The following is a 16,157-nucleotide window of genomic DNA, read 5'->3' as shown; positions in this document are numbered from 1 at the left end:
AGAGCCAGTGGGATCGAATCCAGCTGTGTGTGGAGCCTCCGGCTTGGCCGACCGTCCATACTGACACACCAGTGGGGTGGGTCCTGGTCGTTGTAAAACAGCGACTCCTACAGTTCGGTCGGGGCGCCTGCACAGCGAGGGAAGGATCTGGGGGAGGTCCGACACGTTACACTCACCCAGTGAGAGTCCGCGCTGCCAGGTGAAAAAAAGCGGTGAGCTGGCTACACATGTGTCGGAGGAAGCATGTGATAGTCTCCGCCCTCCCGGACCGACGGTAGGGGGTATAGTGCGCAACGACCAGGTAGGGGGATTGGGAATTGGCATAACGATTAACATTGGGATGGGAGAAAAATGGAAAAAGGGGGGAAAAAATATAATACAAAAAAAATTTATATATATATGCACATGTTCAACCAAGTACTAACATTCACTTGGTCTCGTCCCGGCGGACCCAAGCTCTTTGATGCATATAGAGACCCATTTTGAGTCCCGACCCATTAACAAGCGCTGGTGTCGTTTAGTAACAGTGCTGGGGTGGCGTACAGAACATGTAAGTCGCTTTGGATAAAAGCATCAGCTAAATGACTAAATGTAAATGTCCGTACTAACTGTGTTGACCAATACATCCTGTTCAGTTCTCAACACTATCAACACCAGTAGCATGGGTGCATCCCTATTTAACTCCTCTATAGAGCAACACAGACAATAATAATAATAATTCATTACATTTATATAGCGCTTTTCTAGACACTCAAAGTGCTCCCCACAATGTAGGGTTTTAGGGAAATTGCCTCCTTCACCACCACTGGTAGCACCCAACCTTGGGGCTATGCAGGCTCAATGGCTGCCATACACACACTGGCACCCGGCACACATCACACTACTACTACTACACACTACACACACTAGTGGCTGAACGGCTCAGGAGACAGGGATTGATGATATCAGTCAATTAAGGTGGAAGGGATGACAAATCACCTACACAATCTACTCCTCATCACTACTGGAAAGGAGCCCTGTGTTTATGATTATAAGAGATTTTTTGTCACGCTTACAATACCTTCTATAACGCCTCTGTGACATGATTCTTCATGATTCTTTCATTTAATTTCCTCAAGTCGATGTCCATGATCTCTTTCTCTGTTATTCATGCGTTTGTTTGTGTATGTTTTTGTCTCTGTGACCCCGACCAGTTGGAGGCTACAGTAAGTTTGCCTTCAGTACATACTAGCCCTAGTGTGTGTCGTAGTCGAGAGGCTTCGTAGCTCCCTGTACAGTAGCCGCCGGCGACGTAGACACACGGTAGTAGACGTGTGACACAGACACAGCGTCCTGACGGAGACAGACCCGACAGCTCGTCTCTGATTGGACAGTGCCGGAGGACAGAGAGCTCTCTCCGTAGACTGTATTCAGAGAGACTGAGCTGGTTGGATGGATGGTTCTCTTGAGACTTTGACTTTATTGGACAGCAGGGTTATGGGGCCGTCAGCTGATAGGACAGGATTGGGTGGTGAGACGGGAGCTCGTTTTGGGACAACAAGGCTGATGCTGTTGACGCCAGAGGCTGCGGAGAGCTGCGGTCTCTGGTCACAGTAATTAGCCAGGGGGTAGATCACTGTTGGGAGAGGGTGGAGAGACAGGAACTGTGACGGGTGGCCCCAGATCATCCTCGTTGAGGGCTTACTGCCCGACCGGCCCGCGTCAGATCTGTTACTGCCGAGCCTGCTGTGAAGCCCAGCTCGTAGTAGTAGGGCTGTGACCTCGACTAGTCGTCTAATCGATCGAAAGGAGCCGTAGTCGACTGCCAATCTCTGTCGAATGCAATTAATTTTTTTATCGGACATTAAGCACCCCCCACAGGCCCAATGGAATGATAAAAAAAAAATGGAATCATCCAAAAAAAAATATATAATAATAATTGTTAAATCAGACATTAAGCGTCTTGCTCCAAGGACTCATCGACGACGCGCTGCCCGGGAGCAACGGGAATCGAACCGGGGACCTTCTGACTACCAGACGACCGCTCAACCTCCTCCTGAGCCACTGTCGCCCCTGTAGCAGGGCTTTGTACCTAGGGTGCCACTTACTATAGCGTACATTTAGCTGGGAAAAGAAACGTTATTAGCGAAGGTCTAGCAGGTCTGCATCACTCGCCATGCGATAGGGGTGGGACACAAAAATTGATATACGAAATTTTCACAGCAATAAAAATTATTGGAATGAGGTGAGGTGAAAACGTTATCTTATTATTAGATAAAACGGATGATGTACATTATATATTTTTTTATTGAAGATGGTAACAAAGTTATCCATTGGGGACATACTTAATAGTTAATAATTATCAAGTTGCGATTAGTGTGTTAAAGAGACGCTATGCAATTTGTTGTACATTGTTTCATATACATTTTGGCCAGTTTGTGATGCACCCTAAATAATCGGATACGCTTGCATGTCGAAATGGTCAATTCTGTAGATAAATGCATAATTCCTGCTTTTCTACCTTTTTATGGGTATTTTTCCTTCTTCAGTTACACAGATATCGTGATGTATCATAGATTCTATTTCTTTCTCGATTATCACAGATATTGCGATATTATAGTTAGCAAGGGCCAAATTCATCACAGTATCATATCGTTACTCGTATTGTCCCACCCCTACAATGGGATGCTAGCTGTCTAGCAGGTCTGTATTACTCACAATGTGATGCTAGCTGTCTAGTAGATCTGTTACTCACAATGTGATGCTAGCTGTCTAGTAGATCTGTTACTCACAATGTGATGCTAGCTGTCTAGTAGATCTGTTACTCACAATGTGATGCTAGCTGTCTAGTAGATCTACATTACTCACAATGTGATGCTAGCTGTCTAGTAGATCTGTTACTCACAATGTGATGCTAGCTGTCTAGTAGATCTGTTACTCACAATGTGATGCTAGCTGTCTAGCAGATCTACATTACTCACAATGTGATGCTAGCTGTCTAGCAGATCTACATTACTCACAATGTGATGCTAGCTGTTTAGCAGATCTACATTACTCACATTGTGATGCTAGCTGTCTAGCAGATCTACATTACTCACAATGTGATGCTAGCTGTCTAGTAGATCTACATTACTCACAATGTGATGCTAGCTGTCTAGTAGATCTACATTACTCACAATGTGATGCTAGTTGTCTAGCAGATCTACATTACTCACAATGTGATGCTAGCTGTCTAGTAGATCTACATTACTCACAATGTGATGCTAGCTGTCTAGTAGATCTACATTACTCACAATGTGATGCTAGCTGTCTAGTAGATCTACATTACTCACAATGTGATGCTAGTTGTCTAGCAGATCTACATTACTCACAATGTGATGCTAGCGGTCCAGCAGTGCGTTGTTGCATCATAGACCCCATAGTCTCACTGAAACCCTGCAGTAGTGACCCTCACTTCAATGTGCTGTTGCTGTGTCGCTTTCTAGCTGCGTGTTCGTCATGACGCCACTACAGTAACCTCTGCTACAGCGCTGCCATTGGTCAGTCCTGTGATGTTTTAAACTGTGCAGTAACCCACACTTGTCTCAATGCAGGTTCAAAGCAGGTTCACTCTTACAACGATTACTGCCGCTGTAAGTTTCCTCGTCCATCTGGTGCACTCTGGCAGTATGTGCCTCCTCCCTCGGTGTAGTCTCCCCCCCCCCCCCCCCCCCCCCCCGTCTCTCTTTCAGACTAAATGTTCACCTAATTATTGTGCGTGTGTGAGTGTTAGGGGTGGGGGGGGGGGGGGGGGGTCGATACAGCATAGTATCGCAATATTTTGCGCGACAATGTTGTATCGATACATGGACACCAAGCATTGATCAATTTTTTTTAATGTTCTCTAGATAATACCAATAATAATAATGCATTCGATATTATTATTCACTCTACATTTGGAAACCAAATCTCAGAGTGCTACAGAGTAAAAACATACTTTAAAAACATAGGCAATTAAAAAACAAGGCATAAAAACATTTAAAAAAAAAAGGGATAAAACACACAAAATAATCCCATTTCGCTGCAATAGAAATGATAGCCTGAAAACTTTATTAGATAAAAACAGATGTAGCATAAATATATAAAAAAAATTCAAGTTAAGTTGAACCATTTATTCGTCCCCTTGGGGGAAATTCATTCTCTGCATGTGACCCGTCCTAACGCGGTGCCCCGCGGGCGGACCAGCTCCAGGCGTGATGCCCGCACCTTGGTCACGGGCAGCGGCAGGAAACATAACATGCATGTCTTTTGCACATGTTGACAACGTTTTCTGTTGGGGACACAATTTACAGGTGAAAAACGGCAATGCAACGCAAAATCGCATCATGTTATATCATGTTATTAATATCCTATCGTGGGGGCCTCTGGTGATTCCCACCCCGTGTGTGTGTGTGTGTGTGTGTGTGCGTGCATAAAGTAGTGTTGCTACTGTGTAGTATTACATGCCTTTGTTTGCCTGGTAAGTCTGCAAAGAATAGCCAGTGTTTGTGTAGTTGTGGCTATAGCAGTAGCAGCAGTAGTAGTAGTGTGATGCAAGAGCCTGTAGTTATTATCTTCCAGTACAGGACAGGGGGGAAAGAGGAATGTGACATACTTCCCACAGAGCTTTGCCCTGAGCCAGATGGTTGACGGAGTCGTCTGATTGACTGTAGGGCAGCTGAGTGGCATTCCTCTTTCCCCATCCCCGCGACAAGACATCATTCCATGCCGTCGCTCTCTCTGACGTTCACCTCTCACACACCGGACTAGCTCCTTATACGTTGCCATTTTGGGGAATTAAACTCACAGTCCTCTTGTTAAAGCGTCATCATGGTCCAACTAACCGAGACATTTATGTGAGTAATACATTTTTGTGCCCTTTTGTCGGATACATTTTTTTTTTCTTGTGTACAATAGACGTGTTTGTGGGAGGCTGCATTTTGTTACTGTTGATGTTTTTTTTTTAATTATTATTATTATGGAGATTCTTGTATATCCAGTTAAATCTGTGAAACTACATATGGCTTTATTTTCATCATGTGTACACTAGGGCTAAACAATTTAATCTAAACGTCATTGAAATCGCAATATGATCTTGCGCAATATCCGTAAAATGGGTAAAATGTGTGTCTAAATGAAGCACTGTGGAGCCGTGGACCTACAGTATTAAGAAAACACCTGTGTTTGGTACAGATCCAAGCAGAAATCACACCATGATCATTTTAATGTTTTTCATAGAAAATTTGAAGAATTACACAAAAATGATCATTCCCTCCCAATATCATGAATCATATTGCAATCAGTCAAAATAATCACATTTGGATCATTTCTCCAAATCATTCAGCCTTATAGTATGGTGTGTTATGACTTCAATTTGATTTACCAGGGACTATTATGGTATTAAAAAAAATAAATAAAAATGATAATAATAATAATCTAAACCTCGATGTGCACATACAGTATTGTCTAGAATAGATAGAGGTACCTGCAGCCAGACCCCCCCCCCCCTCTCTCTCTCTCTCTCTCTCGCTCTCGCTCTCTCTCTCTCTCTCTCTCTCTCTCTCTCTCTCTCTCTCTCTCTCTCTCTCTCTGTCTCTGTCTCTGTCTCTGTCTCTGTCTCTGTCTCTGTCTCTGTCTCTGTCTCTGTCTCTCTCTCTCTCTCTCTCTCTCTCTCTCTCTCTCTCTCTCTCTCTCTCTCTCTCTCATACACACGCACACATATGCTTTAAGAATGTCTTTAAAAGCAAGGAGGATTGGACAAAGCATTCTGTCAAATGTGTGTAGCCTTTTCTTTTTAGCACCACCCTGGGTTAGGGTTAAGGTTATTACACCACCCTGGCTTGAGTGAGCCACAGCAGATTTAGGCCACAGTACCCACGGCCACAATTCTCTCTCTTGCTCTCTCTCACTCTCTCTCTCTTTCACTCTCTCTCTCTCTCGCTCTTTCACTTTCTCTATCTCTCACTCGCTTTCTCTTTTGCTCTCTCTTTCACTCTATCTCTCTCTCTCTCGCTCTCTCTCTCGCTCTCTCTCATTTTTCTCTTTTTCACACTTTCTCTCTCTCAGATTAGAAGTCTGTTATTCATCCTCAGGCTGCAGCTTTCATTATCCCTCCCTGCACGACAAACCCCTCTCTCACGCACACAACGCGCACACACACACACACGCACACGCGCACACACACGCACGCACATGCGCACACACACACACACGCACACACACAGGCCATTCTGCTTCTGTTGTACAGGACGGCACAGATCAATGCCCAGAATACCACTGAAGGATGTTGAGAGCTGTTGGGTAGATTGCGTGTGCGTGTGCGTGTGCATGTGCGCGCGCGTCATGATATCCCCGGGCACATGAAACCCATTTCAAAACCAATCAGAAGATTGGATAATATTTCTCGCTTCCTAAAGAAAATAAATACAAATGAAATAAACGTTGTGTAGAGAGATGTGAGGTTTTCCTACACAGTCTGTGTCCCCGAGTGTGTGTGTGTGTGTGTGTGTCCTAACGGAGCAGGGTGTAAGATTTATTTCTTTATTTCTTTATTTCAGATCCCTATTAGTCACTGCCTCAGCAGCGACTATTCTTCCTGGGGTCTGGATCCAAACATATAAAATTAAACAAGAATAATCAATAAAACAACCTAAAAACAAAACAAATATCAATAAAACACCAATAAAATATACAAACAATTATAGAACATTAAACCAATCAAAATCAGACATACAAACCAATAAGTATGTCAAATTTTCTAATATAGAACAATAACAAATATCAATAAAACAACAAACGAAGACATCTCAGAGAAAACTAAAACGTGCTCAGGGTGTAAGATGGTGTGTGTGGGAGTGTGTGTGTGTCCCATCGGGGCAGGGTGTAAGATGGTGTGTGTGGGAGTGTGTGTGTCCTAACGGGGCAGGGTGTAAGATGGTGTGTGTGTGTCCCATCGGGGCAGGGTGTAAGATGGTGTGTGTGGGAGTGTGTCCCATCGGGGCAGGGTGTAAGATGGTGTGTGTGTGTCCCATCGGGGCAGGGTGTAAGATGGTGTGTGTGGGAGTGTGTGTGTCCCATCGGGGCAGGGTGTAAGATGGTGTGTGTGAGAGTGTGTGTGTCCCAACGGGGCAGGGTGTAAGATGGTGTGTGTGGGAGTGTGTGTGTCCCATCGGGGCAGGGTGTAAGATGGTGTGTGTGGGAGTGTGTGTGTCCCAACGGGGCAGGGTGTAAGATGGTGTGTGTGGGAGTGTGTGTGTCCCAACGGGGCAGGGTGTAAGATGGTGTGTGTGGGAGTGTGTGTGTGTCCTGACGGAGCAGGGTGTAAGATGGTGTGTGTGGGAGTGTGTGTCCCATCGGAGCAGGGTGTAAGATGGTGTGTGTGGGAGTGTGTGTGTCCTGACGGAGCAGGGTGTAAGATGGTGTGTGTGGGAGTGTGTGTGTCCCATCGGAGCAGGGTGTAAGATGGTGTGTGTGGGAGTGTGTGTGCCCCATCGGAGCAGGGTGTAAGATGGTGTGTGTGGGAGTGTGTGTGCCCCATCGGAGCAGGGTGTAAGATGGTGTGTGTGGGAGTGTGTGTGTGTCCTGACGGAGCAGGGTGTAAGATGGTGTGTGTGGGAGTGTGTGTCCCATCGGAGCAGGGTGTAAGATGGTGTGTGTGGGAGTGTGTGTGTCCTGACGGAGCAGGGTGTAAGATGGTGTGTGTGGGAGTGTGTGTGTCCCATCGGAGCAGGGTGTAAGATGGTGTGTGTGCCCCATCGGAGCAGGGTGTAAGATGGTGTGTGTGGGAGTGTGTGTGCCCCATCGGAGCAGGGTGTAAGATGGTGTGTGTGGGAGTGTGTGTGCCCCATCGGGGCAGGGTGTAAGATGGTGTGTGTGGGAGTGTGTGTGCCCCATCGGGGCAGGTTGTAAGATGGTGGCACGGTTTACACCTCCACATTCCTGAGAGGAAGCTGCTGAATACAACTCGAGCCCTGTGCCAGGCCCTGTGCCAGGCCCTGTGCCAGGCTGCCAGCCCCTGGTCACGTGGCCACACTGGAATTCAACCATTGTTCTAAGCAGCACAGCTTTTCTAGCCTGTTAAACACACACACACACGCACACGCGCACACACACACACACACACACACACACACACACACACACACACACACTATATATATATTAGGGCTGCAACAATTAGTCGACATAATCGACGACGTCGATCATAAAAACTCGTCGACGCCGAATTTTTTGCGTCGTATTTAAAAATAAATAAAAAATATATATATATATTTTTCTTTATACTTTAATTTTTTTTGTTTACACTACCTATCTTTGTGAAAGTGGCTTCTCAGCTCTGGTCCAGCTGAACACAGAGCAGAGGAACAGATTGGACATTGAGCATGACCTCAGAGTTGCTTTGTCTACCATCACCCCAGACTTTGAGACTCTTGTCAGGAGCAAACAACATCCCCAGTTATCCCATTAGTTCCCTGGGATGTTAAGCTAAGAAGTCTGCTAAGAAGGATATATTATTTATTATTATTATTATTATTATTATTATTATTATTATTATTATTATTATTATTATTATTATTATTATTATTATTATTATTATTATTATTATTATTATTATTATTATTATTTTATTTCATTGTGTTTTTAGCCCTAGTTGCACGTTTGTTGCAACCCCAGTTATCCCATTAGTTCCCCCAAACGTACTGTCGTCTGTTATGTTAAGCTAAGAAGTCTGCTTAGAGCCCGGAAAAGGAGCCGCGCCCACAGGAAGCAGAGATGGAGGGTGTGACAGAAATAATAGTTAGATTAGTCGACTAATCGAAAAAATAATCTACAGATTAGTCGACTACCAAAATAATCGTTAGTTTCAGCCCTAATATATATATCCCCCCCCCCTCTTTTTTTGTTCAGATACACAGACTTGGACTTCACAGCATTTTCTAGTGTCTGGTCACAGACCACACTTGCTCTAGTGATCTCTCTCTCTCTCTCTCTCTCTCTCTCTCTCTCTCTCTCTCTCTCTCTCTCGCTCTCTCTCTTATTCCCAGCATGCTGTTCCCCCTGTGTGCTCTTCCTAGCGTGGGTCGGGTGGTGGTTCAGCCTGTGTGTGACGTGATGCACCTGGTGTCTGTTGTGAAGGAGGGCAGAGCCGTGGCGTCACGACGATGTTCTGCTCCAGACGCACTCTGCCAGTGACAGCGGCTGCACAGCTGAACACACGCTGGTCTAGGATCAAATCCTACACACGGGGCGCCCGAGCGGCGCACCGCATACAGCACTACGGTGCAACGCGGCCGGCCCGGGTTTGGCTTCCGGACCCGGTGATCTTTGCCGAATGTCTTCCAAAATTCCAAGAGCAAAAATCAATAAACAAAACCTACAAAAACATAAACTTGTCCGAAAGGACAAGTAACATTTAAAAATCCTACACACGTTCCTACCAGAACATCGTAGCCTATGGCGCCGTGTCCACAGAAAGCATTTTTTTTTCAAGGCGCAGCGCTTTGGATATTAAAAATATTAATGCCCAGATCGCTTCCAAAGCGCACGGAGTGCTTATTGTTGCGTTATAGTAGGTCATATATACCTTAGTATAGGCCGTATATTACCGGGTCGTCAGACACCGCAAGAATCAGCCTCTCCTCTGCCATGTTTGTTGATCTTTTTAGTCCCGCCACTTCCTCGATTTTGATTGGTCGGTCGAAAAAAGTGACATTGATGAGCGCCGCACCTCTCCAAAATGTTGAAACATTTTGTCCTCCAGGCGCCCAGAGCGCTCCTCCGCCAGAAAACGCTAGCTGCCGAGAGAGAGCGCTAAAACGCGCGTCTTTACCCTAGAAACTAATGGCAGAAAGGCGCTGGCAGCAAAAAAATAAAAAGATTTCTGACACAGCCCCCATGTCTACTGTGTCCCTCGTCTCGATAAAGAACATGCTAATGGGTAGTGGTGGGGGAAAATATCGATACAGTATAGTATCGCGATACTGTATCGATGCAAGGACGCCAAGTATTTTTTTTTATCCACATTTTTTTTTAAGTATTATATATATATATATATATTTAAATTTAAGAGTACATGTTTTATATAATTTCAATTTAACAGTCATTTTATTTCAAACCCCCCAGTTGCTGAAGGGCTCTGGGGCTGCATAACTTATTAAATTTTTGTATAAGGAAGTTGCATTGTTCATTTCAATACCTGTAATAGTACAGTAGTCCACACACACACACGCGCACACACACACACGCACACACACACACACACACACACGTGTGCATTCAGTTAAGTTGGAATATGACTGTAATACAAACAGTTCAGTTTGTCAGGTACATGCAACACAGATGACAGCGTTTACATCCGTCTGCTTGAGAAAATCCCATTTGCTGCAATAAAAATGATTGAAGTGAGATGAACAGACTGAAAACTTTATTTTATTAGATAAACCATGTTGACAAAGTTTTACTTTGCAGTTGAAAAAAGGTAATAAATCACAATATATCGCAATATTAATATCGCAATACTCAGCGTTATCGCGATATATTCTGAATCGCAACACTATGGCACCGTGACTTAAGTATGGTGATGGTGTGGTACCGTGAGGCCTCTCTCCGGTGATTCCCGCCCCTAATCAATGGGGCAGATGGACGTGAAGAGGCCAGAGAGTTCCTGACTGGCAGCTGGACATCCTCGTTTTTAACTACGTATTGTTGTCCCATCCTCCACTACGGGCCCGCTGTGCCCTTATCACCGGGCCCACGGGGCCGCGCCGCTTCCCCTCGGGGGCTCCTTAGCATCCTCCTCCTGGTCATGTCAGAGGATGGATATCCTTCTTCAAGTAGACACGCACCCTTTCAGTAGTCGAGTCAAGTCCTCTTTATTTCTATAGCACGTTTGACAAATGATGACTAAAGCCAAACCAAAGTGCTTTACAGGGACGTGATACAAACACATACACTACAGTAATAAGTAAAAAAAATACACAAATTACAGACAAGGTACTGTACAATTAAGAAAAGAAATCAAGAAACGAGGTGCAATATAAAAGAGAAGACATTTTATGTAAAGTCCAGAGTAGCAGCAAAAGTGGCAGGCTAACTCTGGTCAAAAACCAGGGGAAAGAGGTGCGTTTTGAGCAGTGATTTAAAATGATTACTAGGGATGCTCGATATTGGCTTTTTTACCGATACCGATATTCCGATATTGTCCAACTCTTAATTTCCGATACCGATATCAACCGATACCGATATATGCAGGGTTTCCCCGTCCAAAAAACTGAATAATTTCAGGTAACTAATAATTTCTCTGGATATATATATAACAAATATTGTTATCGTTTTTTTTGTTTTTAAACCGATACCGATATTTTCCGATATCACATTTTACTGCCGATAATATCGGTCGGCCGATAATATCGGACATCCCTAATGATTACAGTACACACGAATACACACACACCCTTTCAGTACACACGAACACATTACTGTAGTAAGCAGCTGAGTTCAACTAATAATAATAATAATAATTCATTACATTCATATAGCGCTTTTTCTCAGACGCAAAGCGCTCCCCACAACGTAGGGGTAGGGAAATTGCCTCCTTCACCACCACTGTGTAGCACCCAACCTTGGGCTCCGCAGGCTCACTGACTACCATACACACTGGCACCAGACACACGTCACACGACTACACCATGGCTGAACGGCTCAGGAGATTCTGACTCCGATTCTCCCTGCTATACTTTTCCAGTGCCTCGGATCCTGTCTCTTCCGTGTGGCAGTGAAAGCCTTCTGTATTGTCGCAGTTAAAGGGTTAACCCTTTGGTAGTGTGGTAGTGTAAGGGTTAAGTGTGAACGAGGCCGCATGCATGACCTCAGACACACCGTGCTGTTATGCTGTAACCGGTGAGGTCAGCAGTTCCATCCAGTGATGGCAGTGTGACGTTAGACTGGGTGGCTCTCCTCCTCTCATGGTGAACGTAATGGAACCCTGCGGTGAAGCGCTGCACTCAGACACGGGGGGTCGCACAAGGTCCTTGAAGTGCTTAACACTAGCACAGCCGACAAGGGGTCAAATGACCCCTAGGCATTTTCAATAAATGTATCCTCGTCACTCGGTCGAGCTCCAGCTCTTGTCACTCAATGACTTTTCCTAAAAGTACCCGGTTTATCGGGCACGGTTTCTGAAATTTCAAAATGACTTCAGGAAAATAATATAATTCGAACGTTATTCCACATAATGGGCCGTTGGAACAGACGAAAGTCACAGCACTTTGCGAGCTTCTAGCGCAGGGGTGGCCAACCCGTGGCTCGCGGGCCGCATGTGGCTCTTTGCCCGTCCATGTGTGGCTCTTCCATCCAAAAGAAAAAATAGAAAAATTATAATAATTTTATTTACATTTTCTTTTTTATGTCACTCAAACCTACATTTCATTGTGGTAAACCTCATGTTTTTATATTCAGAGGTAATTATATAGTTTACACTGTTTATTTTTCTCATATTTCTCATATAAGCTGTCGGGTCATCTGACCCGTTCCCGGCGGGAACCAGTGGCATTTTCTCCATGGCTGTGCTAGTGTTAAAGTGCTTGATAAAAAAAATTTAATAAAAAGGTCAAGGTCTGGAATTCCTTGAAAACAGCCCATTCTTTAACAAGATGGTTAAAAAGTCCTTGAAATTCAAATCAACCATTCGCATTGAATGTTTTGTTTCATCCATGATCAAATTGTTCTGAATCAAGAAATCGTTTTTTGTTCTGTTTTAATCAAATCTGACTAGTCGCTGTCTCTCGCTGCTCTCCAACTGCTTTTCCTCGTTTCTTCTTCGTGTGCTCTAGCTGGCGAGCAGGCCAAGAAGATGCTTAAAAAAAAACAGCCTTTAAAAGTAAATTGTATCCTTCGAGTGACACCCTTGAAAATGAAAAACAGTGCTTGGAAAAGTACTTAAAAGTCTTTGAATTTCATTTTTGCAACGTCCGTGGGAACCCTGCAGACATCCTCACCACGTCCCGTCCCCCCCGTCCCCCCCCTCCTCTCACTCACAACACGGCCGTGTTAACGCGCCTCCTGTTCTCTGTTTCACCCTCAGCCACAGGAGTCGAGACGAGGACCGCGTGTCCAAGGCCGTGTCCACGCCGCTCAAGGGCTCCGACGACGGCATCATGTCGCAGGCCAGCGACCAGGCCAGCTCACCCCCACTGCCCGGTACCTCCCTCCTCTCCTCCTCCTCTCCTCTCTGTCCCAGCTCACCCCCACTGCCCGGTACCTCCCTCCTCTCCTCCTCTCCTCTCTGTCCCCGCCGCCGCACTCTCACCTCACACACACCGCTCTGGGATACTGGAGACACCATTAGGTCTCATGGTGGCCAAAGCCCGGTGTATAGATACTGTATGTAGGGAAGGGCAGGTGAAACACACACACACTAGTAGGTGTATAGATACTGTATGTAGGGAAGGGCAGGTGAAACACACACACTAGTAGGTGTATAGATACTGTATGTAGGGAAGGGCAGGTGAAACACACACACACTAGTAGGTGTATAGATACTGTATGTAGGGAAGGGCAGGTGAAACACACACACACTAGTAGTTGTATAGATATGTAGGGAAGGGCAGGTGAAACACACACACACTAGTAGGTGTATAGATACTGTATGTAGGGAAGGGCAGGTGAAACACACACACACTAGTAGGTGTATAGATACTGTATGTAGGGAAGGGCAGGTGAAACACACACACACTAGTAGTTGTATAGATATGTAGGGAAGGGCAGGTGAAACACACACACACTAGTAGGTGTATAGATACTGTATGTAGGGAAGGGCAGGTGAAACACACACACACTAGTAGGATATGTAGGGAAGGGCAGGTGAAACACACACACACTAGTAGGTGTATAGATACTGTATGTAGGGAAGGGCAGGTGAAACACACACACACTAGTAGGATATGTAGGGAAGGGCAGGTGAAACACACACACACTAGTAGGTGTATAGATATGTAGGGAAGGGCAGGTGAAACACACACACACACACACACACACACACTAGTAGGTGTATAGATACTGTATGTAGGGAAGGGCAGGTGAAACACACACACACTAGTAGGTGTATAGATACTGTATGTAGGGAAGGGCAGGTGAAACACACACACACTAGTAGGATATGTAGGGAAGGGCAGGTGAAACACACACACACTAGTAGGTGTATAGATATGTAGGGAAGGGCAGGTGAAACACACACACACTAGTAGGTGTATAGATATGTAGGGAAGGGCAGGTGAACACACACACACACACACACACACTAGTAGGTGTATAGATACTGTATGTAGGGAAGGGCAGGTGAAACACACACACACTAGTAGGTGTATAGATACTGTATGTAGGGAAGGGCAGGTGAAACACACACACACTAGTAGGATATGTAGGGAAGGGCAGGTGAAACACACACACACTAGTAGGTGTATAGATATGTAGGGAAGGGCAGGTGAAACACACACACACACACACACACACTAGTAGGTGTATAGATACTGTATGTAGGGAAGGGCAGGTGAAACACACACACACTAGTAGGGTACACGTCAAATCAGATATCTTTATAGATTGTTGGTGAGAAGAATCCAAGCATCTGTTTAACATTTTTGTCAGTCTGTCATGATTGTCACAATGTTGACGTTTTACATATTTGTCCGTCTCTGGTGTCAACAGACTGTACCTTTTTTGTATAATGCTAACGGGGCATGAAGGAAGCCTGTTAGCTGCACAAGTGGAGTTGATTTCATAGTTATTCTGACTGATTTTCCTTGTGTGCACTATGAGTGATGTGTTGTGTTTGTGCAGAACCAAAGCCGGTGTGCGAGTGATGTGTTGTGTTGTGTTTGTGTTTGTGCAGAACCAAACCCAGTGTGTGAGTGATGTGTTGTGTTGTGTTTGTGTTTGTGCAGAACCAAAGCCAGTGTGTGAGTGATGTGTTGTGTTGTGTTTGTGTAGAACCAAAGCCAGTGTGTGAGTGATGTGTTGTGTTGTGTTTGTGTAGAACCAAACCCAGTGTGTGAGTGATGTGTTGTGTTGTGTTTGTGTAGAACCGAAACCCAGTGTGCGAGTGATGTGTTGTGTTTGTGTAGAACCGAAACCCAGTGTGTGAGTGATGTGTTGTGTTGTGTTTGTGTAGAACCGAAACCCAGTGTGTGAGTGATGTGTTGTGTTGTGTTTGTGCAGAACCAAACCCAGTGTGTGAGTGATGTGTTGTGTTGTGTTTGTGTAGAACCGAAACCCAGTGTGCGAGTGATGTGTTGTGTTTGTGTAGAACCGAAACCCAGTGTGTGAGTGATGTGTTGTGTTGTGTTTGTGTAGAACCAAACCCAGTGTGTGAGTGATGTGTTGTGTTGTGTTTCTGTAGAACCGAAACCCAGTGTGTGAGTGATGTGTTGTGTTGTGTTTGTGCAGAACCAAACCCAGTGTGTGAGTGATGTGTTGTGTTGTGTTTGTGTAGAACCAAACCCAGTGTGTGAGTGATGTGTTGTGTTGTGTTGTGTTTGTGCAGAACCAAAGCCAGTGTGTGAGTGTTGTGTTGTGTTGTGTTTGTGCAGAACCAAAGCCAGTGTGTGAGTGATGTGTTGTGTTGTGTTTGTGCAGAACCAAAGCCAGTGTGTGAGTGATGTGTTGTGTTGTGTTTGTGCAGAACCAAAGCCAGTGTGTGAGTGTTGTGTTGTGTTGTGTGTGTAGAACCAAAGCCAGTGTGTGAGTGATGTGTTGTGTTGTGTTTGTGCAGAACCAAAGCCAGTGTGTGAGTGTTGTGTTGTGTTGTGTTGTGTTGTGTTGTGTTGTGTGTGTAGAACCAAAGCCAGTGTGTGAGTGATGTGTTGTGACAGTTGTGTTGTGTTTGTGCAGAACCAAAGCCAGTGTGTGAGTGATGTGTTGTGTTGTGTTGCTGCAGAACCAAAGCCAGTGTGTGAGTGTTGTGTTGTGTTGCACTTGCTGCAGAACCAAAGCCGGTGTGTGAGTGTTGTGTTGTGTTGCTGCAGAACCAAAGCCGGTGTGTGAGTGTTGTGTTGTGTTGCTGCAGAACCAAAGCCGGTGTGTGAGTGTTGTGTTGTGTTGCTGCAGAACCAAAGCCGGTGTGTGAGTGTTGTGTTGTGTTGCTGCAGAACCAAACCCGGTTTGTG

At 45.1% G+C, this 16,157-nt stretch overlaps 1 protein-coding gene across 1 annotated transcript in view; it reads left to right on the top strand.

Annotated features, from left to right (window-relative positions):
* tjp1a (tight junction protein 1a) overlaps positions 1–16,157 on the top strand; it is a gene marked incomplete at its 5' end in the record, with an annotated part of 88,507 nt that overhangs the window by 15,013 nt on the left and 57,337 nt on the right. Inside the window, 1 exon segment of the mRNA XM_084308186.1 lies at positions 13,079–13,251. Within this exon segment, the coding sequence (XP_084164312.1) occupies positions 13,079–13,251 (173 nt within the window).

The sequence above is a fragment of the Notolepis coatsorum genome (assembly GCF_963971535.1).
Source record: "Notolepis coatsorum genome assembly, chromosome: 2".
Classification (NCBI taxonomy): domain Eukaryota; kingdom Metazoa; phylum Chordata; class Actinopteri; order Aulopiformes; family Paralepididae; genus Notolepis; species Notolepis coatsorum.
Note: the sequence above shows the minus strand (reverse complement) of the source record. Positions and strands in the feature narration are given on the sequence as shown.